The 27,950-nt window shown below is 36.5% G+C and overlaps 1 protein-coding gene and 1 long non-coding RNA gene across 2 annotated transcripts in view; one reads left to right on the forward strand and one right to left on the reverse strand.

The window, feature by feature from the left end:
• Positions 1 to 9,397: 9,397 nt before the first annotated feature.
• PKHD1 (PKHD1 ciliary IPT domain containing fibrocystin/polyductin) overlaps positions 9,398 to 27,950 on the reverse strand; it is a 485,172-nt gene continuing 466,619 nt past the window's right edge. The window contains exons 65-67 of the mRNA XM_024248417.3: positions 26,753 to 26,911; positions 21,052 to 21,171; positions 9,398 to 13,633 (exon numbers count right to left, since the gene is read on the reverse strand). Coding sequence (XP_024104185.3) covers positions 13,194 to 13,633; positions 21,052 to 21,171; positions 26,753 to 26,911 — 719 coding nt within the window. The 3' untranslated portion in view covers positions 9,398 to 13,193. The remainder of the gene's footprint in view (positions 13,634 to 21,051; positions 21,172 to 26,752; positions 26,912 to 27,950) is intronic.
• On the forward strand, positions 15,921 to 16,628 carry LOC103890909 (uncharacterized). Its single transcript, XR_655193.1, has 2 exons — positions 15,921 to 15,977; positions 16,398 to 16,628. It is a non-coding gene; the product is annotated as an uncharacterized LOC103890909 (long non-coding RNA).

Consider the following 27,950-nt stretch of genomic DNA (forward strand, 5'->3'; position numbering starts at 1 on the left):
TGCATTATTTGAGGTACCTCTATAAAATAACCTCCATCTTTAGATATAAATCCTTTTGGGCTATGGATTGAGAAATACGTTAAAATGAAAATACTCCTAAAAGGTATGATATATTTAACATTACAACATTGGTGTGGATTATTCTGTAAAACTATCCATAAATTCTAGAAGAAATAGGTCACTGGATAGGTAAGTTTGAAGGGAAGGAGAGAGAAAGGGTAGGCCCAGTGCTTGAGATATATCTGGAATGAGCTGGTCAGAGCTCATGAGATTTGGTCAGTAAGGTTAGAAGAATAAGATAGGCCAAAGGTAAAAGAAACCCAAAATGCACACGTTAATAATAATTCTATAATTTTGCCTTGAGATAGCCTTGCTTTTCTTTTTTTTTTTTTGAGACGGAGTTTCGCTCTTGTTGCCCAGGCTGGAGGGCAATGGTGTGATCTTGGCTCACTGCAACCTCCACCTCCCAGGTTCAAACTATTTTCCTGCCTCAGCCTCCCAAGTAGCTGGGATTATAGGCACCCGCCACCACACTCAGTTAATTTTGTATTTTTAGTAGAGACAGGGTTTCTCCATGTTGGTCAGGCTGGTCTTGAACCTCAAGTGATCTGCCCACCTCAGCCTCCCAAAGTGCTGGGACTACAGACATGAGCCACCGTGCCCAGCAGCCTTGCTTTTATACTCTTTACGCATAGAATTTTTACACGTTCTCAAGCCAAGTACTCTAGTTTTAATTAATACATAAAAATACTAAGAAGAAAGAATAATTATGTAAATGAATGCAGCCACTATGGAGAACCGCATTGAGGTTCCTCAAAAAAACACAAATAGAACTCCATATGAGCCAGCAATCCCACTACTGCAAAAAGGAAAGGAAATCAGGAAGAGACATCTGGACCTCCATATTTATTGCAGCACAATTCACAATAGCCAAGTTATGGAATCAATCGAGGTGCCTAACAATAGATGAATGGATAAACAAATGTGGCGTATATACCATGGAATACTATTCAGCCAAAAAAAGAAGGAAATCATGTCATTTGTGGCAACATAAGTGGAACTGGAGGACATTATGTTAAGTGAAATAAGCCAGGAACAGAAATCTGAACACTGCAGGTTCTCACTCATATTTGGAAGCTTAAAAAAATGTTGATCTCATAAAAGTAGAAGAGAGGATAATAGAGTCTTGGAAGGGGGAAGAAAGGGATAGAGAAAGATTTGTCAAAGGATATAAAATTATAGCCAGATAGGAGGAATAAGTTCCAGTGTTCTCAGCACTGTAGAAGGAGTACAGCTAACAATAATATATAGTTTCAAATAGCTAGAAGTAGGACGGTGAATCTTCCCAACACAAAGAATTGAGAAATCTCTGAGACGATGGTAATTGCTAATTAACCTGATCTATTCACTATACATTGTACATATCCGAACCTCACTATATACTCCATAAATATATACAATTGTTATGTGTCAATTTAAAAAAAGAAAAACAAAAACCATGAATGTATATTGAGCTCTAAATAATAAAATGTGTGCTGAAATGTTTAGAAGTGACCTGTACCAGTGTCTGTAATTTACTTTAAAATGGATAAAACAATAAGCTGGACTGATAAATGGATAGAGGGATGGGTGAATGGATAGGTGTGAAATAAAGCTAATACAGAAAAATGTTAAAAAAAGAAAAATATATCTAGTTGAGCAATCAAGGATTATGGATTCCAAATACAATCATTCAAGTTAAAATGTCTACATTATAACCATATAAACTCTCTCCTTGTACAGAATCATGACTTTATTTCTAAATTCCAAACATGATGCTTTCTATCTCAGGGACGACTTCTGCTAGGTGAGAAATGATATAGCTCTTTTGGAAAGTGAATGCACTGTTTGGTCCAACACTTGTTTTACATTTTTGGATCTTAATTGTAGACATGCATCTAAACTGGGTTATGTCTTTTAACCAGACATTTGTTTATGAAATATCAGTCATGTTCTTTCAGCACATCCCTAAGTATCTGAAAAGCAAAACTCAGGTTCTTATATACTGACTACTTACAACCACATCATGAAGAATGTTTTTGTTTTTGTTTTTTGGTGACATAGCAAATATATTTATAAGAAGAGTCTTACCTAATCACATGGGAACTACATTTGATATTTGCTAGTTTATAAAAGGAACAAAGAATAGAACAGTAGTTACAAAGCAATTTTAATTATTTTTTAAAAGTAGACTATGCAGGTATAGAAGTCTGATGCTAGAAGAGAAAGAAAAAAAACACTTATTTTCTTATGCAGTGAAACATAATTCTAAAGCCAGTATTCAAAGCTCTTTAGAACTTGATTAAAAAAAAAAACTTAACCACAAGTCAAGAAAAAGGGAGAATAAGAATACCATTTCTGAAATAACAATAGTAATGTTTGAGTCCTTCCTCCCATCCCATTGGAGGTCTGAATTGTGTCTGCCAAGTTTGGAAAAATCAAGGAGAGTCCTTTCAGACACAGCTAAAACTTCATTTAACTTAAGACCATTTTATAAAAATATATAGTCTGTGATATTAATAATGTATTAATATATAAGGAATTACTATTTTAGTGTGACTCACCCTCATTTACATGGGATTTTTGGAGCTTTTTAGTTTACCAAGGAAAGTCCCATGTCCTCAGAAAACCCCCAGTCTCAGGCAAATCAAGACAAGTAGTCCAAATATAAATATATTTCTCCTGATAACATATCATTTCAAAAATGATTTTACCCACTTAAAATGAGCAAATTAAAAAATAGACTAGATAAATTATCTCCTTGTTAAACAAAGGCAGTATTTATGATTTTTATTTAAATGAGGTAGAATATAGATAGAGTATATATTTTAAGTCATAGTGGTATTGTAAATGTCAATCTAATTATTGGCTAAAATTTTAATTTATTTTTGTTGCAATGTGAAATTAAAATGTACTTTTTTCTTTTTAAGTTAATCATATTTTTAAAGCTCCAAATTAGGATTTTCTCTATGCACAGACACCACTTATCAAAACCCCAGACAAGTCAGCAATTGTGCATATATTCACACCCAGAATAAAGCATTTATATTTCTAATGCTATTTCAAGGCCATGTATCAGATTTAAGATCTTTATTATCTCTGAGACAGGACAGCATGCAGACAAATGTCCTAATGGTCTAAGCTTTCAAAGAATGTTGGCATTTATTCTATGGATCTGCATCTCTGCACAGCGACCAGACAGGACTGAGCATGACACAGCTAAATACAATTCCATCTTCCCAGTCCCTTCTCTTTCCCCTTTGCCCCCAATTCCTCCTTCTTCTCTTTTCTGCTCCCTCATTCGAATGTTCATTTTGAAGATATGCTTTTCACCGGGATTAAAACAGGGTTTGCGTTTAAAATTTTCATTTACCAAACAGAAAAATATTTTACTAGAAGGGAATGGTATTAAGGGGAAATGATTTTCCGTGTGCCCCGAGGCCTACCATAGACAGAATTTGATTTGCTATGTTCGGCTAGAATCTGGATTGATACGCAGAGATGAGAGGGGGTGTTTAATAAAATTTACATTTCATTTTCTCACTTGACACCAGTCTCCTGTCACTCATGGAACTGATGGGAATGCTGCAAATAACTTTTGTCAGAATCTAGTTGGGGAAACAGACTGAGAAATGAGAAGACAGAAAGGGGGAAAGGGAAGAGAGAACCGTCTAGCTTGTTTTTGTCTTGTGGCTTCAGTGATGGAAATAGACCCACTGAATCTGGGGGACATGACAGTTGGTCACCTCCACACTGGAAGGACCAGATGCACCAGTGAAAAACCCAGGGAAGGCACCTAGGAGTGGACATGATCCAGCTATGCACAAGGGCAGTCGTGCTTGGAGGGGAATCTATGGATTGAAGGAGGGGTTTAAGCTTATGGACGACTAGAAGTTGTTTGTGTCAGCTGAAAAAGAGATCAGAAGACATACAAGCAAAGGCAAGAGGAGAGGATTAAACTCTTCTTTTTTCAGTGAAACCATAGTGTCTGTAATTTTACACTTCATTCTAAACCAGAAATGTCTGTTTTCCACTTCTGTGTCACAAATTACCACAAACATAGTGACTTAAAACAACACCCATTTATTAGATCTTGGTCCTGTAGGTCAGAAGACTGGGCAGGCTCACCTGGATTTTGTTCTTAGGGTCTCATAAGGCTGTTATCTAGATGTTAGCTGGTCTGGGCTTTTATTGGGAGTCTCAGGAAGAATCAGCTTCCATGCTTATAAAGGTGGTTGGCATAATTCATTTCCCAGTGGAGATAGGACTATAGTTCCCTTTCCACACTGGCTGTCTTCTGTGGGCCACTCTTAGTTCTGAGAGGCCACCTGCATCTCTTGCCAAGTGGCCTGCTCCGTCTTCAAAGGAGCAAGGACACATGAAATCATTCCTAAGTTTGACATACCTCTGACTTCCTCTTCTGCCATCAGCCAGTAAACAAAAACTCTCTTCTTTTAAGACATTCCTGAGATGAGGTAAGGTCCACCAAAATAATTTTCCCACCTTAAGGTCAACTAATTAGTAAGCCTAATTTCATCTACAGTATCCCTTTGCTGTTTAGTCATGGGTGGGACATCAGGTGGCTGAGACCATGGGATCACCTTAAAATTCTGCGTATCACATTGTCCTTCCTATGTGTGATCCATGAGTGCCAGCCCAGGGGAGGTAGAAGAGCATGTTGCTGTAGCTAGCATAGCTGGTGACTTCTGAGAAGCCCGAGATCCAGAAGGCTAGAAAGCGAGGCGTTTAATGCGGTTCCCCTAACGGTGGAATCTGTGAACCAAAAAGGGATGTGTGGTCACTATGAGTTCCAGATAGAATCCCATTTGGGGCCTGTTTTTTTTTGTTGAACCTTAGAAATAATAAGGATTATTTGTCAAAGGGAACTAAGATATTATTAAGCAAGGAAGGGCCTACAGAATCAGAAGATATTTGAGTTACATATTTATAAATGTCTTAACCCGTGTCTTTCATAAGAACAAAATGAGACTCAAAAGTTAAAATTACTTTCTATTGACAAGAAAGTTAGTTATAATTACTTTCTATTGATGCCAACAATGGTGTGACATGTTTCTACATTCTAATTCAAAGTGTTTTTTCCTTCACTTGACTTGGTATAATAAACAAAGGAGGAATCTAACAACAACAACAACAAAAAAAACAGCCCTTTGGGAGGCCGAGGTGGGCAGATCATGAAGTCAAGAGATTGAGACCATCCTGATCAACACGATGAAACCCTGTGTGTACTAAAAATATGAAAATTATCTGGGCGTGTTGGCATGCACCTGTAGTCCCAGCTACTTGGGAGGCTGAGGCAGGAGAATCACTTAAACACGGGAGGTGGAGGTTGCAGTGATCCGAGATCAGACCACTGCACTCCAGCCTGGCAACAGAGCAAGACTTGGTCAAAAAAAAAAAAAAAAAAAAAAAGCCTCTGCAAGGTCCAGAGGGCTCAGGGCTGTTTGGGCAGGCAGTTCAGCCTTGAGCATGCAATGGATGGTCTAAAAGGAGTGGGCATGGTGTGTAAGTGGGCACATCCACTTGACTTCATGGATTCCCTCTGTGTGTGAGAAATGTAGCTAGGGGTGGGGTGATATCAAAGTGGAGCCCTCTAGAGCACAGAATTTAGGACAGAAACTTCTATTCACTAGGTCTAAAGGTACAGTATCAGCTGCGGTGTCATATATGTCTGATGCAAGTTTCATTCAGCATATCAAGAAAAGAGGAAATTTAGAGACCATTTACTCCGTGATCTCCCAGTGTATAAATTGGACTAGGGAAGAAGCATTTAATCATGCCTTAAAAATATCAACAGAGTAGGATGCTGAAATATTCATAATACTTGCACTTCTTTCCAAGTAAGTAGAATTCTTTCCTAATACCTAATCTCTTCAGTTACAGTGGATATTCTTCCGTCTGGCCCAATCTGAATTGAAACCATGCCTACCATCTTTTTAATATAATTTCACATGTTTAAAATGGTTATTAATTATTCATTCAGCCGTTTATTTCCTGTACTCTATAGCAATTCATCACTGATGAATCCATGATCTGGGAATCAGTAACTCCTCTAGTCACACTTATATATTTCCTCCTATCTGAAAGGTTCTCTTCTCTATCTACTTATACCTTACCTATTATTTTAAGTCATATTTAAGTTTTCCTTCCCTATGAATACTTCTTTTCTTATTACAAATATTATTTCCCTCTTTTTGCAATTATTATTGCCTAGTATACAAGAAGGATGGGCAATAGAATTACTTGGAGAGAACTGAATCTGTAGAAAGAATTGCCCAAATGTTTAAATAAAATAACATAAAAAAGATAGTATGATTTTCTAATTATTCCTACACAGAAACAACTCACACTGGTTTCTGACACCTTTTCTAAAACACTAAAGTTAGAAAATACTCGAATGATGTTTTCAGAATTTTACAGAGTAAAGATTCCATGTATGAAGCCATTTTTATGACAAAGGGGCTAAGGAATAATATATCCCATGTAACTCACTTGAAAAAAATTACTAGAAGATGTACTTCAACATATTAAGATATAACTGTGATTAATGGGTCATAAATTGGTAAGCCATGATAATAAAAGATTATCTAGTAACACAAGAGTAAATTCAATATAAAGATACATCCAAATAGTTGTCATACATTTGGTTATAAAACAAAACACAAACACTAAAATCATTTTTAAAAGAAAAAATACAAATATTAAAAGAATAACTTGAAATGGCTGTTAATATAATTTGTGGTTGATATTACCAATCTCACTATCCAATAAAAAAAATTGGACAGGTGAGACTGCATTGAGGCAGGAGTGTAAAATTATATTAAATTTAATGCATTAAAAAAATAAGATACCATTTCAAGCTTGCAAACCTTTAAAATATACACTTTCAAGAATATAGGGGAAAGCATATGCAATATTGATGATATGAAAAAATGTCTTAGTCATTTTGGGCCACTGTAACAATCTACCATAGACTGAGTGGCTTAAATAACAGACATTTATTTCTCACAGCTCTCGAGGCCGGAAAGCCCAAGATCGAGGTGCCAGCAGATTTGTGTCCTGGTGAGGGCCCTCTTCCTTATTCACAAACAGCCAGCTTCTCACTGTGTCCTCATATAGCAAAGAGAGAAAGAAAGAGAGAGATGAAGGAGACAGATGATGCATTGAAGTAGTTGGTAGAGTGAATGAAAACCAAGGAAGTAATAAAATGTGTGAACGAAAGTCTTTCAAACAAATTTGCTGGAGTGGAGGTAGAAAAATTGTAAAGAGATTCGAAGAAGCCTATTGAATCAAGGAATGTTTTCTTTTTCTTTCTTCCTTTCTTTCTTTTTTTTTTTTTTTTTTAATAGTGGGAGCTTTTTAACCATGTTGGATACTCACAGGAGTAAACCAATAGATTGGGAGAGATTAATGATCCTGGAAGGAGAGGATAATCGAAGCAGTGACATCCTTGAAAATACAAGAAAAATATATGGGTGGGAGAAACTCTTGATATTTGGTATTATCAGACTTATAGCCCAAATTTATAGCACTTCTAGAGTTCTCCAAACTACAGATAAGCACCTAGGATTACTTATTCATGCAACAATTTTTTAAAAATTTGGAGAATCTTATTTCTCAGGCCACATTCATTGTTTGCAAATTAAAGCCCACAACCTCTTGACTTCAGCTTCTATTACAGGAGTCTGAATCTCTGGAACCTCCCTGATAAGTATACTGTGACAGCTGCTACCAAGAGTCAGACCTTTGTGTTCAGGGTTATACACACATGAATTGTTTAACGACAGGGATACACTCTGAGAAGTACATCATTAGGTGATTTCATCATTGTGCAAACATCATAGAGCATACTTAAACAAACCTAAACGGTGTAGCCTACTGTACACTGAGGCTACATGATATAGCCTATTGCTCCTAGTCTACAAACCTGTACAGCATGTTACTGAACCAAATACTATAGTCAATTGTAACACAATGGTATGTATTCATATATCTAAACATATCTAATCATAGAAAATATACAGGAAAAATATGGTATAATCTTATGTGACCACCATTGTATTGTGGTCCATTGTTGACCAAAATGTTATGCAGCACTGAATATCAATATCACATAGTATAGGCTTAGAATAAGCTCATGGAGCTGAACTGGAAGAAATACACAAGGTGGCGCTAACATGGGGGAGGGAGGCATGCTATTCGGTGGGCACGTCTCAGTGCTGTGGGTATTATGTTGACTTGGGGTACACATCTGCTTCCACAGGGTCTCCTCCATAAGAGTGTGATGAGAAGGAGACTGTTTTATATCCGGATTTTAGCAGTGATACTGAGGCCATAACCATACATGATTTATCCTTATAGGCCCTTCACCCAAATGGAACCCTTGGTGGCATGCCTTGTATAATAACCCAGGGACACTGTGGTAGTAAAGCAGATCCAGTAACAATCTAACCACTATTGTCCATAGCACCTTCTCTTCCTCACCTATAGACTTCCCTTACTTTTCCTTTCATTCCTCCCTGGCCTCTTTTCTCAGTCCGTTCATCTTCCACTCAGACTCTTTTTCTTCTCCTTTGCATCTATTTTAGTTTTTCAAGGACTAACAGCATTTTCTATAAGCATTTCTGCAAGGACTAAGAGCATTTTCTGTAAGCATGTCCTACCCCTGGCTGAGATCTAAAGAGACTGCCAATCTCTGGTCAATCATAACTTGGAGAAGATATTTTTAAATTTATTTTAATAGTAAATGTATTTATAAAAGTATTGAAATACAAAAGGATATAAGATTCGAAGTGCAAATCAACCCATAATTTCTACTCCATTCCCCAGAGGTACCTATTACTTACAAAATTATCTTGACTATCTTTTCATAATTGTTCTATGTATAAGCAAACTATAGTAAAAGCATACTATACAGATGGTTTTGCTATTTGCTTTTTTTTTTTAATTAACAGCATAACTTGAATAATTTTCTACATGAGTCATTCTACTAAATGACATACCATTAACTTGAGGAAATGTTAAAAGAAAAAAATATAGTCCAAACAATTTTTGTAATTTGCCTTGGACCCTAACAAAGTTATGGCAACTGACTTTTTTATTTATAAAATGGAGAGAAGAGTGGGTATTTCCTTCGCCCTGTTATAGCTACTAATTTTGAAATAAAATGTAAAGTGATAATAAATAAGATTATCTTGAGACTGATAAGAGATAATGTATGGACAATTAATTATTTGAATCCCTTAAAATCTAGAAAGTCTTAAAAATGCATTAAATAAATTTTCTAAATTGTTCCGAGCAAAGAAATCACAAAATAAAAAAAAAACAAATGCTAGAAGAATATTTGTAAACATTCAAATCTCTGTATTCTGCCACTTAATCCACATTTAAGTTTGCAGAAATGTTTTATTTCTTTTTAAAAATTACCTTGTAGAAATGTGACTTTTCTCTCAAATATATCTGTAATTAGTCAAAGTGCTATAGTGTACGTTGAAATCAACAGTTCTATACTCAATAGTATTTAATTCCTTGTGCTTATAGTTTTTTCAAAATTGACATAGACTATAAGTTCTGAGAGCAAAATATGGAATGCATGAATTTGAAATGACAGAATTAATTAAAATTCTTTACTGTTATTGACACGTACAATTTTATAGAAGCTTGGTTGAATAATATTTGCATACGATTTACATTTGATTTCCTCATACTCATTTTTGCATATAGTTTGCATGCATTTCAATGTATAGTAATTTCATATATTTGGAAATTACTATACATTTCATATAGTTGGAAGGGAGTCATTCAACTAAATTGTTGAAAGGGGTGGGCCCTGAGAGAGCTCAACTGTTCTTGGTCCTTGGTGGCCTCACTGGGCAGTAACAAGGGCAAGTCTATTGAAGGGCAAGTCCACCTTGATCAGATAAGCTGAGTCTCTCACTCTGGAAGAGACTTGAAGTTCTGTTGGTCAGGTACTTTCCCTGAACACAGTCCCTGCCCCCCAAAAATGTCCCCCTCCCCAAACAAAAAGCATGGAGAGATGGTCAAAACAACTCTAGCTCCATATATACTTCTTTCTCAATTTTGACATCTATAAATATTTATAGACGTTCTTTATTTGACAAATAAAAATTGTATATATTTGTCATGTACAACTTGATAGTTTGAAATATGTATACATTGTGGAATGGATCAGTTGAACTAATTAACATAGGTATCACCTCACATACTAGCATTTTTTGTGGTGAGAACACTTAAAATGTACTTTCAAACACTTTTGAACTCTCTAGAATTTTAGCTTGTCCAATCTCTTGAGAGAAATGAGTCTATCAATACAGAAAATCACCAATGGGAGGCAAGAAGAGATTCTTTGAACTAACACAGGAATAAAGCACATCTCAATATTTATTTAGATAAAGGGTGTAGATTGTCACTGCTGGGAAATATTTGCTGGGTTACCCATGTTAACGATCTGCATAAATTTAGAGTTGGCCTACAATGGTGCTCAAATTGGCTCATCTCCAGACATGAATGAATATAGAGCTGCTCTCTTTGCTTTCGGTGTTTCCCCAATTCTCTCATTTTTTTTTTTTTTTTTTTTTTTTAGGAGAAAGAGGAGTAACTTAACTATGGGTTGAGGGATTTTAGCTGGATGCCAAAATTCCATGCCACATGCTAGAGCCTGGCAAGTTACTGAAGATGTTTATAGCTGCTATTTAGGCCCAAAGAGTCAATTCTGGCCTCAGGGATCACAGGCTTTTCTGGGATGGAATTAGTAAGATAATTATGGTTATTCCTACACAGAGGGATAGGATAAAACATGCCTCCCAGAAAGATTCGTCTTGTGACACATAGAGGATAAATTAGAAGATAATAAAAATTGGGAGAAGGGTAAAGAAGGGGCAGAAATAACAGAGCTGGCAGCTAACTCTTTGCGAAGGGTGAAATAGAATGAAGAGTCATGACTGACTTCTAGATTTCTGGTCTGAGTGCAGTGATGTCATTCATTGAGTTGGAAAAAAACACAAGGAGAAGTAGGTTTTTGGGCTGTGTTAACTTCATAGTAGCTATAGGATAACCTACTGGATATTCTCACTGGCAGCTAAATGCATGGTGTAGAGCTCAGGAAAAATACCTGTGGAAAAAAACTTAAAAAGTGGTGAAAGAATCCGCGGAAATGAAAGAAAGAATGTGCAGGTAAACTGAGGCAGGGCAAGGACTAAGACTGCTACCATTTTATAAACCTCAAAAGCCTTCACTTCTGAAATGTTTTTTTCCAAAAAGCTTACAGCTCTTTGAGGATCCAATGAGTGTACTAAAGTAGAGATTGCAAAGGCAAATGACTTCAAGACCGAGAATCTACAAAAAAAGATAAATAACTGGTTATAACAGGGACTAATTAAACTAGGGAAGGCATGTTCTGCCTAAGTCATTCGAGTTATTTTCTTTGTTCTTTGTTTTTAATTCTGTTGGTGCCCAAGCAAAATACATCATCTACGAAGAGGACTTACTCAGCAGGCAGCCAGCTTGTGCCTCCAGAGTAAATGTCTATAAACCAACTTTTTGCAAATCATTCCCTGAACACAGATAGCCTGGATTGAAATCTCTTGGGGAGCACTGACCTTAACATCTACTTATATTTTCTTCCAAATCCAACACAGTGACCACAGAGAAGGCTAACTACCTCCTTTTAGGGACAGCCTGAAGATCTGCAATACTCACCAGATGCCTAAAGCAGAGGTTAAAACATTTCTGCCAATTCATAGTAGGGTGAGACACACCTCCCCCTTGATGCCCTGCAGACATAACAGCTTTCTGCCAGTACTTCTCATAGAACAAATTCAGGGCATCATTATTCAGGATTCAGCAATGAAAGAGTGTGTTTCCTTTCTCTGTTCCAACTCAACCACACAACAACCCCTTAACGTTGTAGAGATTGGAAAATCCTGGTTTTCAGGATTTTCAGGAAAATCTGAGAGCAATCTCTTTTTGGAAGCTCTCCACATTCCTGCGATCTTTTCTTTACATGCTTGGAGCATAAGGCCTTCTGGATCCAGAGCCAAGGACACAGTCAGGCTGTTTAAAGTATTCTTCAGTTTGAAAAGAAATGGGCCCCGTACAAATGTGTGAATTTGGTGAAATTGCCTTTAACAACCTTACCAAATGTATCAATACCAGGTGAGCCTTTGTTCTGATCTCCATTTAAACCCCCTGCACAGCCTAGAGCAGTTGCACATGACAATATCTCCTCTCCTTCGTATCACAGCTTTATGCACCATCTTCTCCAAAAAGCAGCTTTTTGATAAAGGACTTGGCCACTTGGCTTTCTCTGATCTCCCAATGTAGTTCTTTTCCAGTTGTAAATGTGACCCAGCTACTAACAGAAAGAATCACTGAAAAATACAGCAGTGGTCATACAAAATTTCCTTTCCCAAATTTGGCATTTTTACATCTTTTTCCTTAACTAAACTCTCAGCAAAGCCCATGAGAATATCAATTTTCATGTGTAAATCCTCATGAAGTGCAAATTTGATATGCTCACACTACTGTAGGCTCTCAATAATGATTGAATTTAAACCATGAAATAAAATCCACTTGTAAAAAGCCAGGAAGTTGCCTTGTGGTTGGAAGGTAAGCTCTGACAGATCAGGGAGCAGGGTGTTGAACTGTCCCTTCAAATGTTACTACAGGATAAAGAAATGCTTTTCTGTAACAGTGTGGAATTAAACTGTAACTGACCAGACCTTTTCATGATCCCTTCTATAAGACAAGCTCAAAGCACTGTGGGTGGTCAATCCAGAGAATGCTTAATAATAACCCCTGCTGGTATAAGTCAGTATTACACCATTACCAAGTTGTTGAAATCAGGCTTAAGTTAAAAACTGGTAAATAATTAACAAGTGCCATCATTTGCCTAGCATTGAACTAGGATCGTGATAGCTGCAAAATATGCATCAGACATTTTTCAGTCTGTAAGCATTTATATGACTGTTTTCCATTTTAAAGTTGAAAAAGGGATTCAGAGTCCACATTCTCTCTTCTTAGTTGTCCCAGCAGGACAGTCCTCACTTCCCCTGCTTATTATCCAGAAATATTTGGAACAGTCTGCCTTTCAGGCCAAATGCCCGCAACTTCCCTGATTACAGTTGCTCCTGAATAGTTTCTGGGTGTACTGAATGAAGGCAGAATGCCTCAGTGGCCCCGCAGGAGGCTTTCTTCTCTTGGGAAAGCCCCAAGCTGCCACTTTGCTTACTCAGCCGACTTTGCCCCGGCAACTGCTGCCTCTCTTGTCTGAAGTCTGGGCATAGCAGCAGCAGCTGATCTTGGCCTGCCAGCTGGTATCTGAGCAACTGCTCTTGGCCCTCCTTCCAGTTCCCAGTCTCTTGCAGGTACATCTGCTGAGCAGGAGCACCTGGAGCACAGATGTGCCCATGGGATGTGATGCCGGTAGTACCAGGAGCAGGGACAGCAGCCTCTTCCTCTCGGACAATGTGGCGGCTAACTTTCCTTCTGGACACTCCATTCATCAACTGGTGGGGGGACTGGTTCACCTTGCCCAGCATGACCCTCATTCTCATATCTGGGGAGAAAAGAAATAGAAGAAATGGATTTAGTTTTCAACCAGTTAATTACACATTTTGCATAGTTAGCATTTCTGATAAGATATTATCAAATCAAAGATTGAATTTCATCAGCTCTTTGATTTCCAAATATCTTTTATCAGACACTCTAAATATGTAATAAAAAATTGGTAATACTTCTTCCTCAAAAAACACTTACATGATGTTGATAATTGAATGAGGATTTTTCATTGTAAGCGCTAGGCTTCAATGCAAAAGCCAGACCATGGTCAGGCCTTACCAGGGGCCAACTCACACCTGTGTTAAGAGATATGAACTATAAAAACCAGTCCTATCTAATACTTAGGCTTTTATGCCAAGTTCACAATTTAAATATCTTTGGTTTTATAAAAACATGAATATAAATATTTGTAGAAATAATCACGTAAACATCTATGTATATGAGTGTGTACATGTATGGTTGCATAACAGTAGAAGGAGAGATGGCACATTACGCTCAAGTCACAAAATTAGGCCCAAGTTCCCCTTCTCCTGCTATCTGGCTTCATGACTTTCATCCTTTCAGCCTCTCTGGGCTTTAGTTGCATAATTTTAATTTATTCTCAGGTGCCACTTCAAAATTTACTAAAATATATTTATTTTAGCAATGTTGTTTTAATTGATTTCCTCTTTGATGTTTTCTTTGTCTTTTATTTTTCTGTTAAACAGACCTAAACATCAACTCAGAAGAGTACAATATACATAAACAGATGATCTAGGCACCATATAATACTGTGTAAAGATAAAGACTGCAATGGAAAGTTAAGAATGTTCAGTGGGATACATGCATGGGAGTACACCAGGCATGCAAAGGTCACTATTCATATGCCTTACAGTGAGAAAAAGGTTGAACTTGTCCTAAACCCTGGCGGGGTAGGTGGTAATACTGTCATCTACTTTTACTACATTTACTGTCCCTGCTTTTCTCACGTCTCACCACCAAATACATTAACCACGCATTTGTATGTATTGAAGATGCTTAACTTATTAAGCTTTTTGTTATTTTTTTCCTGAGTTCACTGAGAGCTGTCTTGGTTTGTGTTAGGAGATAGTAATCCTGTCTGATTCATACTATAAGAGACAGTATCGGGATAAAGAATACCAATTTCCCACTTCAATTTAATCTGGAAAATGAAGTAAGGATGAGAGAAAGTAATAAGATTATATACATATATATATAAATCTATGTATATAATGCTTTAGATTTAGAGCAGTAAAATAAGATAATCATGTTGTTCCTATTATTTCCATGACACATCTATTAATATTATGATAAGCCCATGTTATTCATATTTTCTGTCTCCTGTTCCACAGTCCACTTGTCCAGCATGTATCTTCTACAGCCATCAAACTATGGGATGATTCTCTTGCTTAGAGCTATAAGAACTTTCAGGTTACCCTAGTTTTCCTATGAGACCTGCAGCTCCTTCCAGAAGTGTTTCTTCACAGCTCAAACTACATTGATTTATGCCTCAATACTTGTCTGGAGTTTCTCATTTGACCTGCACAGTTGCTTCTATTATTGGTCACCTTTCCTTATGTGACAGTCTCATCTTCCTCTTAGGAATCTGAGTTCCTTCAAGGAAGAAATGTTTGTGTGCCGTCAGCCTTGCTCCCTCATTATGCCCAGTCCTCTGCCAAGCACTGAGCTGGGCATCGTCTCCATAATTACTGCTCCCACCAGGTGGAAAAGACATAGTTTATCAGGATCAGCAAATAACCAAAGAACAAGAATAATAAATTATCAGGTAGAAGCAAACTTTAAAAAGACAAAAAAGGCTTTGAATTTTAATCCCTTGGTAAAACCAATAGTGCTTCATATAAGAGGAATCAAACACTGCAAGTCGCCTATTTTCAATCCATTGAAGATACTGTTATCTTGTTTTTGAGAGACCTTCATTGGAAATCTTTTCCCCCTTGTTCTTTAAGTCCGCATCTATTCATGAAAGACTAACACAAGCATAGCTTTCCTTTGCAGACCCCAAAACATTTAAAAATCTCCCATGAATTATTTACATGGCAGCTCCAATCAGCAACATACCTGACAGACTCCCCAGCCGAAATGAAAGTTCACTGTGTAAAGGTGCCCAGAGAGGCTGGCCGCCTCCTACTGTGAGGTTATAGACAGAACTAAGTCAGCACACATTATGTGTCAGCGCCAACATCAGAAGGAATCAAATCCTTTGATCTCGGACCTCCACAGGAAGCTTAGATCTCAGACAAATTAGATAAAAAATGAATTTATAGCAGATACGTGTCCTAAGGCATTCAGCTGAATGTTTGGGTTTTAGGGAAGGAAGGATAGTGAGTATCAAAACATATGAATTGGCATGCCTCCTTTCCACCTCTGCCTTGTTGATGAGTCCCCATTAAAATGAAAAGATGGGATTTTAAACTGTTCCTCCATGCCTCTTAGAATCCCAATGGTGGATTTGATCAAGTTTTAGGGAAAACAGGATACAATATGGGGAACCTATATCTCTTCTCTATGGAAAGGAAGACTCACTGGTTTTGGGTTCTTTCGGGTCCACCCGCAGTCAGCTACAGCTTTTCCAGCTATCCTTAGCCTCTTCCGACTTCCAAAACTTTCTTGCACTGTGCCTGTGACTTTTAAAATTTGTGTGGGTACTAGTCACTGGCTTCTTTTGCAATAAGAATATTAACAATGAATCTCCCCTCTCTCTCTCTACCTCCCCCTACCCTGTTCATATTTTTTGAGCCTAGTTCCATGTGCAAAATTCAGTGTTGGATGATCTGGATTCAGTACAGAAAGCCAAATATAATTGCCTGGACCTTTGAGCCTAAACAGGATCTGAAGCAGAGGGATGAACAACAGATCAACCAACAACAAGAATCAACCATCTTGGTTTCTCATTTGTCAATAATGGGCAATAGTCCTGCCCACATATCAGGGAATGTATATGCCATAATTAAATACTAATGCTTCTGTCTTCTCTAGAGAATTTGTTCCTTTATGTGAAAAAAAATTATTTCTTTTTAATAAGCAATGCATGACAAATGAGGAGGCATAAAAATTAGAGAAAAATAAAAAGGAAAATGTCTGTAGTTGCACATTATATCATAAGTGATCTGCATTTTATTGTTTTTGTGATACTCTAGAAATGGATGTGTTTTAGTAAACCTAATTTAACTCATTAATCCATCTGGAATTTCCTTTGTAACATTTTATAAAATGTGAATCTAGACTGATAAATGTTCTAAATAATCAAATTTGCTAAACCTTTTATAAACTGTTTTCCTTTATATTTACTTTTATTTTCTCGTTTATTATATATTTCATTTCTGTATCTATTAACTATATATGATATCTATATATACCTAATTGGGTCTATTTCCACTAATGTGCCCATATATTCTTGTAACAGAATCACATTATCTTAAGAATAGTGACATAAATATTATTTCCCTGATAGGGCTACCCATTTCCACTATCATAAAATCTATTTATTTTAGAAAATTGGCTCTGTATCATTAGCCTATATTTTCTGATGAACTTTGGAATCCATCTTATGCTATTCAACATTGCAAAGAATGATTGGAATTGCATTAATCTCATTTATTTGAGAAAAACTGAGGCATTTGCGATAATAGTCAATCTAATTAGAAACATACTATAATTCCCTATGTATTCAAGTCTTCTCTTTATACTATTTAATAAATTACAGTTTATTTTTATATAGTTCAACATAACACTGGTTAAGACTTTTTTCAGGGCAGTATATCCTTTGGTCTCTATTGCACATTTCTTTATTTTTTTTCTAAATATATACCATTGACCTATACAATTTTTTGGACTGACATTATATTTGAGTGAGTTATTCAAAATATTTATAAATCATGGTAGTTAATGGTTGAATCTTTTAAGTTATTCTTAAAAAAGTATATCATCTGCAAACAACTTCCATCATTGTCCTCTTAATTTGTTGTATTTTTATTTATCTATTTTTTTTTTTTTTTTTTTGAGATGGAGTCTCGCTCTGTCACCCAGGCTGGAATGCAGTGGCATGATCTTGGCTCACTGCACCCTCCACCTCCTGGGTTCAAGCAATTCTCCAGTCTCAGCCTCCCAAGTAGCTGTGACTACAGGCATGTGCCACCACACCCAGCTAATTTTTTTTGTATTTTTAGTAGAGACGGGGTTTCACCACATTGGCTAGGCTGGTATCAAACTCCTGACTTCAGGTGATCTGCCCACTTCGGCCTCCCAAAGTGCTGGGATTACAGGTGTGAGCCACCACACCTGGCCAATTTGTTTTATATATGCTGTGTTTCTTAGGATTCCAAAATATATGTTATAAAATTATGGTAAGAATAACTTATGTGTTTTCCTCATTTGAATATGAATTCCTCTAATATTCCATTGTTAATTATGATATTGGATCTTGATTGAAAATAGAATTGGAACTCTTCATTCTTTTTTAATTTTTTTTTAAGAGACTAGGGTTTTATTATGTTGCCCAGGTTGGAGTGCAGTGGATATTTTCATAGCTCACTGCAGCCTCAAACTCTTAGGCTCATGCAATCCTTCCACCTCAGCCTCCTGAATAGTTGGAAATACAAGTGCATACCACCATACCAGGCTCTTCATCTTATTCAGTGGGCATGCTGTTATTCCTGATTATTTTTTAAAGTTGTCTTGTGGGACAACTACTATATTTTATCCATGTTTTAAAATAGAAAATGTTCATTTTTTATTATATGACATGGACACGTTATTTATTAATAATTTCCAAACATAGTTTTGCTTTCCTGAGAACTTGAGACAATTTCTAGTTCTCAGCTCCTTTGCTTCCAGATGAAGCTATCTCTGTCCTTCCCTATCCCTGTCATTCTTATGAAGCTAAAGCAGCCAGCAGAAAACTGTTAGGACCCCAAAAAAATGTACATTCATCATCCTTTTGTATAGTTGGTGAACCTGGATAAAATTTCTATTAATACATTTCTTTTAGAAGGAGGCGGGGCGGGTCTTTTTTTTCCCAGCAGTTGTAGTAACTACTGGAATCCAAGAGACCCTTGGATGTGAACACATATATAGCACACATAGTATGCCTGAAATTGTTCTGTGCTCTTTACTGACAGTAATTCACTTATTCTGTATAATAACCATAACTATGGCCAGTATCACTAGGGCCATGTTACTGATGAGGACACTGAAACACACAGAGAAGTTAGTTCTCTTACTTGAGGCCACGAAGTCTGTCAACAGGGAGTCAGATTTAAACCCAGTCTGTTGGACTTCTGGGTTCTATGCTCTTAACTGTCACACTATCCTGATTCTCCAACTGACAATGAGAATTCATTAAATCTTATGAGTAGAAGAGTGACATGAGCAGACATGGATTTTAAAAGAGGGCTTAGATGGCTCTTGATATCAAAAACCCTGGCAACAGTAAAATAGGAGGGATGTATACTTTATTCTCTTCTTCCCCCATCACAACTTTCTAGCACCCGACTGTACCATGCAATTTTTGGTAAAAGCTGTAATGTGGTAAATTTATAATCTGAATCTAGTAGTCATGCTCAGTTCCAACAGTTCAATAATCCTAAGTGCTTAGTGAAGGCAAAGTGCTGGAGAGAGAGACAGCCAGTCACTTTATCAGCAAATGTTAAAAGTTTAAAAACACAGAGGGAAAAGGGAAACTAAAGTGCCATGGCAATAATGGAATAAAACAAAATTTATGTAAAGCTACCAATAATTAGGTGTTTCATAGCTGGTAATAATTTCCAAAGAAAAGCAGGAGATGCCTCATTATTTGTCTTCAAAACGATACTCTTCAGATTTGTACAAAGCTTAGAAGATAAGGAAACAAATCTGCTGTGATCCCCAGAGGAGGATTCAGATAACACATCTTTCTATTTTTAACTTGTATGTCCTAATAAAATGGCCTCTTTGATGCTCCCCTCTCTTCAATCTAAACTCTTCCACAGAGCCCTGTCCCTGTCTCATTCCTAATAATTTATTAATAAGCCACCACATAAAAAATGTTCCTTAATAAAACAGTTAGGCACTGTGGACTGCATAATGTAGTTAATTTAAGCGGGCCACTGAAGTTCACATAGATGGCCATATGAGATTAAGAGAGAGATTAGTACTACTCCTGCCATTCTCTGCAGATGGCAGCTGAATATGAAGAGCTATTCAGATGGCAGTGTTCAAACACCTGTCCTGAGTTTACATGCAATAATATGGTCAAGAGCCTTCTAAAAACCAAAATTAGAATAATCTTAGATGGAATCTTGAATAATTCCCATCCCCTTCTCTCTTTCTCTATTTTTTTCAATAGCACTCCCATCCACACCCCCATACCCTCTACCACCTTCTGGTGCAGGTCCAGGAACTGGAGTATGGCTAACTAATACGATGGGAAAATTGAAAAAAACAAACAAACCTTTATTTCCTTCATGGAAAAATATATAAACAATCAAACAAACTGATACACACTCATGCTTATGCGTGCGTGCACACACACACACACACACACACATAAACACACACGAAAGATCTCACTCAGCTACTTAGAGTCAGAATAACATTGGACTGCTATTTTTTGCTTAAACACACATTCAGAACCACTAAGATTGGTAAGCCTTTTCAAGCAGAAAATGTGATAATTGACTCTTTTGGAGTACATGTTTTAAAATGTTTCAGGCCCATGGAAATTATATGAATTTTTTCATGTATCATACCCATACTTGGCAAAGCCATCTTGTGCTCTGCCCAGTCTTCCTATTTGCAGCATTCTTAGTAGGACAAGGGCAAAGCATTCATCCCGGCAAATGCTTATCTTTTCTCTGTTTGTCACTAATTCTAATGGCAATTTAACAATATAACAAGTAATATCAGCTGGCATAACACACCATGGAGGCAAATACTACATTTTGCTAAAAGTACAACTAAACAACAAAGCACAGCTTAACAAAGCTGACTCATTTGTCGACGGTTCTGTACTCAATCTAATTTGCATAGTCGGTATTTGGCAACTGTACTCTTCTTTCCCAAGTTCAATAATGTTGCCAAATTGGCAGCTTTGCAATAGCTAAAGGAAAGATTATATGCCTATACTCTGGTTTCCCCTTTCCTCTGTGTAACGAACTCAAATGTTAAACCAGTAATCTTCTACTAAAAACAATATATAAATATCAATTCAAATAATTGGTGAATAGCTGAGTGAACCAGCCAGACCTGTGTATTTTTGTGCTGGGGTATAATTTCTTTGAAGGAAAGTAACAAAGACTAAGAAGGGGCTATAAACCAAATTGCTCAGACCATACACAATGCTCCCAAATTGCTCAGGGAGGCTCAGACCATACACAATGGGTCTCTTCTGTGGGGATCATCTCCACCCTCCAAGCTTACCTTCTCCCACCACAGTGTCTTCTTTTTTGGGCCCTTGTGATTCTCGGCATTTGGATGAGATGTGGATATGATTATTTTGATTATTAGTCTGGGATTCAGGAATCTCTTCAGGTTTTGTTTCTGTATTAATGGAGAAGAAGAAGGAATTTTTTGTTCAGATAAAAAGAACATTTTTATTTGTAAGTGGGACCATCAGCATTTAGGTGTTTCCCTTGTATGTACCCTTGTCCCAAAATTATCACATACATGCAATAGAAAGCATATAACATGTTCAGAGTTCAAGAAATAATGGCATAAAATCCTATATACTGACCACCAACTTTATGGTATAAAACTATACTGTCTGATACAAATAGCAGACACATGTGGCTACTGATCACTTAAAATGTTACTAGTTAAATTGAGATGTATTGTAAGTATAATGTACACACTCAATTTTGAAAAAAAGTGTAAACTACCTAATGTTTTTATATTCATTACATGTTGAAATAATATTCTTGATATATTATGTTAAATGGCTACTAGAGGATTACATATGTGCCTTGCATATGTGGCTCATGTTATACTTCTGTTGGACAGAACTGATTAGCTAGTGACAGAATATTACTAATACTTTTTTTAACCTTTAATTTTGAAATGAGTTTTGATTCACAGGCAGTTGTCAAGAAATATACAGGGAGGATTCAAGCATCTTCACCCAGCCTTCTCCATTGTCAACAACCTGTGTAACTACAGTATGATATCAATACCAAAGAATTGAGACCGGTACAAGCCACCAAATGCAAGATGAGGAGGGCTTTTAATAGAAGATTGTATATCTTCAGTCTATCCTTGGCTGAAGAGATACTTCATCTTCTATTCATTTATTTAATAAATTCATTCATTTAAAATATATTTACATTCCTCATGTCAGGCACTGTTTAAGACTCTGGGAATACTACGGTGAGTAAAAAAGATCTGATCCCTGCCCTCACTGAGCTTTTATTCTAGTTTGGATGGCAGAGGACAAACAAATAAATTTGTAATATGGCAAAGTAATGCCATAACATGGCATGAAAAGGAGATAGTTATGGGTGGGAAGTAGACCTTTTTTTTTCTTTTTCAACTTTTATTTTAGGTTCAGGGGGTACATGTACAGCTTTGTTACAGGTAAATTGCATGTCACTGAGGTTTGGTGTACAAATGATCACCCAAGTAGTGAACACAGTACCAAATAGGCAGTTTTTCAACCCTTACCCCCCTCCCACCTTCCCCACTCAAGTAGGTCCTAGTCTCTATTGTTCCTCTCTTTGTGTCCATGTGAACCCAGTGTTTAGCTCCCATTTATAAGTGACAACATGCAGTATTTGGTTTTCTGTTCCTGCATTAATTCACTTAGTTTAGCGGCCTCCAGCTGCATCAATGTTGCTGCAAAGGATGTGATTTCATTCTTTTTATGGCTGCATTCTATTCCATGGTATATATGTATCACATCTTCTTTATCCAGTGAGCTGTTGATGGGCATCTAGGTTGATTCCATGTCTTTGCTATTGTGAATAGTGCTGCAATAAACATTCAAATGCATGTGTCCTTTTGGTAGACTGATTTATATTCTTTTGGGTATATACCCAGTAATGGGATTACTGAGTTGAAAACTTCTGTTTTAAGTTCTTTGAGAAACCTCCAAACTGTTTTGCATAGTGGCTGAACTAATTTACATTCCCACCAACAGTGTATCAGCATTCCCTTTTCTCCACAACCTCGCCAACATCTGTTACTGTTTTAACTTTTTAATAATTGCCATTCTGACTGGTATGAGATGGTATCTTAACGTATACTAGATTTCAAACTATACTACAAAGGTACAGTAACCAAAACAGAATGCTACTGGCAAAATAATAGACACATAGACCAATGGAACAGGTGAGAGAACTCAATAATGAAGCTGCACACATACAACCATCTCATCTTCAACAAAGCCAACAATAACAAGCAATTGGGAAAGGACTCCTTTTCAATAAATGGTGCTGGGATAGCTGGACAGCCATATGCAGAAGAATGAAATTTGACCTTTTCCTTTCACTATATGCAAAATTCAACTTAAGTTAGATGAAAGATTAAATGTAAGACCCAAAACCATAAAAACTCTAGAAAAAAACCTAAGAAATACCATTCTGGACATAGGCCTTGGCAAAGTTTTCATGACGAAGTCTCCAAAAGCAAATGCAACAAAAACATAAATAAAAAAAGCAGGACCCAATTAAACTAAAGAGCTTCTTCACAGCAAAAGAAACTATCAACAGAGTAAACAAACAACCTACAGAATGAGAGAAAACATTCACAAACTACGCATCTGACAAAGGTCTAATATCCAGAATCTATAAGAACTTAAATCAAAAATCGAAAAAGCAAACAATCTCATTTAAAAAAAAAAATGGGCAAAGGACATGAACAGACACTTCTCAAAAGAAGACATACATGTGGCCAAAAGTATATGAAAAGAAATATTCATCATCACTAATCATTAGAGAAATGCTAGTAAAAACCACAAGGTATACATTTTTTGGATAGGCATGATCAGGAAGGATATACCCTGAAATAAAATCACAGTAAAACAAAACAAAACAAAAAACCAACAAGAAGAGAAAAAACAAAAGCCAATTGTACTTAAGATAAAGCAGTAAAGAAAATTAAATTTTATTTAAAATTCGTATGTGATTTTCCCAAGAAAAAGCAATTTTGCAATTGAATTTTGAGCTGAACTAGCTATTTTTTCATGGAACACCATTTTTACTTGAAAGAGCTTGAAATAATGATTGAGAAATTATGGTTATTCATACTTGTATGTTTGGCAGATTTTATTTTTTCTCAAATGAATGAAGTGAGCTTGTAAAACAGAAACAACTTACAGTGTTTGTTCCTAGTGATAAAATTCAAGCTTTCATGGGAAACTTGGAATTTGGGAAAACTCGTATCAACTACATGAGCTTCACAGGTTTCTAATTCTTAATGATTCATGTTATTAACAAATGTGATCTTTTTGAATAGTAGAATGAAATATGTCAACGTTGAGAAGATCTTCACGACTCCATGAAACAATATTTTCAAAATGATCAAAGCATAATGCATGGATAAAAGCTCCATTCAAAGTATGTGATGAGACTGGTGGATTTTCATGTAACAAAGTACAAAAAGGACATTGAGATGGCACTTTAAGTAACTACTTCTTGTCAAGTCTGGGTGCAATAGGAAAGAAGAATGTCCACTATTATCTGTAAAGGCTATTAAAATGCTCATCCCTTTTCTACAATGTATCTAACTGAGGCTGGTTTTCTTCATATACTTCAGCAAAAACAATACATTGCAATAGGTCGAATGCAGAAGCTGCCAAGAGATTCCAGCTGCCTATTAAGGAAGATATTAAAGAGGTTTGTAAGAATGCCACACTCTTTTCACTATATATTTTTTGAAAATACAACTTTTTAATTTAAAATGTTATGTTTACATGCAATGCATGTATTATTTTAAAATAAGTTAATGAATAAATTTAAAATTTTCTGTTTAAACTTCTAATTTGGAAATACTAATGGATATAGAACCCACATAGACAAAAGTTGTTTAGATTCTCAACAATTATTGAAAGCATAACAAGGTCCTTAGACCCAAATTGAAAATGACAGACACAGAGAGCATACAGCTTAACCAGAGAATCTTTTTTTATGAGTAAGTTGTGGAACAATATATTTTTCTGATTCTGAAGAAATGAATGTTAATTTTAGAAACTTAATAAATACAAAATACAGAAGGTATAAGGAAGAAAATACAAATCACTTATACAGATCTGACTACTGTAAAACTTTCATAAAGTTCCTTGCAATTTCTTTACATCTTTTTTGTTTGTTTAACATAGTTAGGAGTCTGTGCCCAGTCAAGAAAATATGGGGATATCGTACAACGTAATGTGTCCACAGATATTGAAAGGTTGAAAGAGCAAAAGGAAGACACTGAAGTAATAGATATATTTGTAAACGCAGGAAGAAGTCACGTCTAGAGCTGGGGGATCAAAAGTGGAGTTAGCAGAGCTTAGGATTTAAAAAAACCTTCTCTAGAGCTTAGGATTAAAAGTGAGGTTAGACCTTACGGAGAGACCCCTGCATGGCTACTAGGTTTAGATACAAAATGGAAGATGAGAATCAAATCACCTACTTCACGGGATTACATAAGATAAAAATTAATGAAAATTCTACTTACAAGCAGACAGCCCTACACACACCGAATGTAAATAGAACTTTAAGAAGGAAAAACAAAAAGCTGCAAATCACAGCAACATAAGGAAGAACGAGGTCAAGATCCCCTTCTTCTTCAGAAAGACAAGGAGCTGCCTTGTAGTTAGTCCAGTCCTGATCAACAGGATGAAGAGAGAAACAGGGATACCAGGCTGTAGCTCAGTTCAAATACAGAAAATGTATCCAGTGGAGCCTCCTTTCCTAAGCATCTCTCAGAGCTCCAAACCCAGTGAATGTTGTAGTAGTGGGACTATGCTACTTCCTCTCACCTTTATTTTGACTTTATCTCTTTGCCTTTCTTTATTTCTCCTCTTTTAAACTTCACTCTTGCTTTTACTTTGGTTTTGTAGGGCCTCCCAGTAACACAAGTATTTCTTTCACTCATTGGATGGTCTAGGGTTGGGGGAATGGGTGGAATAAGGAATTTGCCAATGCCTGATCTGCTCACCTATCTACTCCACTCTAAGATAGAAAGAAGCTTCATTTACAAAGCCTCTTTCCCTCAGTGACTAAAAGTCTCCAGCTTTAAAAAATTAAAAAATAGCATCCACTTCTGGGAAATATTTAGGAACCTACTTAATTCCTATGCTAAAAAACAAACAAACAAACAAACAGACCACTAAGCCCTCTCCCCTTTTAAAGGAGAAGAGGAGAGGATGACATTTCCGCTGATTCTTTTTTTTTTTTTTTTTTTTTTGAGACAGAATTTCACTGCTGTCACCCAGGCCGGAGTGCAATGGCGCAACCTCGGCTCACTGCAACCTCCACCACCTCCTAGATTCAAGCAATTCTCCTGCCTCAGCCTCCCGAGTAGCTGGGATTACAGGCACCTGCCACCATGCCCAGATAATTTTTATATTTTTAGTAGAGACAGGGTTTCACCATGTTGGCCAGGCTGGTCTCGAAATCCTAACCTCATGTGATCCACCCGCCTCGGCCTCCCAAAGTGCTGGTTTCCCCTGATTCTTTAACTCATTTTTTGAAGGCTCAGCTGGAAATGGAATATAGTGTTTCAGAGAATGCAATCTAGAGCCAAACTACCTGGCTTCTTCATGATTTTGAGACCTTGGGCAGGTGACTTACTCTTTTTGTCCCTCTTTCTCTACATACATAATACAGGCACAATATTTTTCACCCACCTCATTGGGTTGTTGTGCGGATTAAATAAATTTGTTTATCTGAAGTGCTCAGAATGTGTTCCATAGTGAGTATTTAGTAAACATAAGTTTTTATTATTATTGCTATTATTACTTAAGATTAGGCAATCCTTGTCTCTAATGTATTAATTGAACAATTTGGCTTTGTGTAAGTTTATATTTTAGAGGAGCTCACAAAAATTTGTCTTCGGGGAAAGAAAAAGAATCATTAACATGTTATGTATGATGACTTTTTTTTTCAGAAATTTTCATTCCAAAATAAAAAAAAAAACTACATACTTCTACTTTTGCTTCTTTTAAGCCAACAGCACACCAGACAGCTCAGAGCCAGCCATGAGGCCACAGAGGACAGGGAAGCAGCCAGGATGATGGTCGATTTCTCCTTCCTAGTCACAGGCAAGACAGCAAATGGCTTGGATCGAGCTGTAAAATTGACTCCTATGGCGGGGAAAAGAAGACATTTCAATGATATGTTAATAAGATGCTAATATAATTAAAATATGGTAAAAATAAATATATTCATAGTAGTATCTGGGACATAGTACGTGTTCAATATATATTCATTAAATTTAATAAATAAATAAATTATAAATCCAAGATTTATATTTCTAGAGAATCACAAGATTCCAACAATAACACATAATAGTTATTTCCAATTCTGTCAATTATTGACTGAGAATTCTTCCAATTCTCTCTTTTAATTTTCATACCTACCTTCCATACCAATGCAAAATTTCAGCTTCTTTCACTCATGTTTCACTAATTAGAATAAAAATATTCTCAGCTCCAGAATGTATGAAATTACTTGCTCTGATGTATGTATCTACTCAATACGGGCCATATAACACATCAAAACAGGGTCATAGGGACTCCTGCTGCAGCACCATATTGTCTTAGAGAGTTACGTTATCTGGAAAACTAGGACTAGAACAATGGCAGATAGAACCGCTGGCCATGAATGATGGGGCAAGATGGCATCCTCCTGTTGAGACAGTTCAACTCTGTAAGAATTCATCGGAAACTCCTCCCATTTTTGGAGACAGAAAAATTTCTTACCCCATTATTATTTATGAAATGAGGCATAAAATAATCTAAAAAAGAAAGTTACCTATCTGCATAAAAACCCATACATAAATGTTTTTAGCAGCTCTGTACATTGCAAAACCCAGGAACAATCCAAATGTCCTTTAGCAGGGGAATGGATAAACAAACTATGGTTTATCTAGACAATGGAAAACTACTCAACCAAAAAAGAAAGAAAGGAAAGAAAAAGGAAAAGAAACAAACACAGTTGATAACCTGTAACAACTAGAATGAGCACAAAAGGCATTATGCTGAGTAAGGGAAGCCCATCTCTGAATGGTACATACTTGTAGGATTCCATTTATATAACATTGTAGAAAAGACAAAACTATAGAGTTAAAGAACAGATCAGTGGTTGCCAAGGATGAATGCTGGAGAAGGGCTACATGTATGT

Source organism: Pongo abelii, chromosome 5 (genome assembly GCF_028885655.2).
Source record: "Pongo abelii isolate AG06213 chromosome 5, NHGRI_mPonAbe1-v2.0_pri, whole genome shotgun sequence".
Taxonomy (NCBI): Eukaryota; Metazoa; Chordata; class Mammalia; order Primates; family Hominidae; genus Pongo; species Pongo abelii.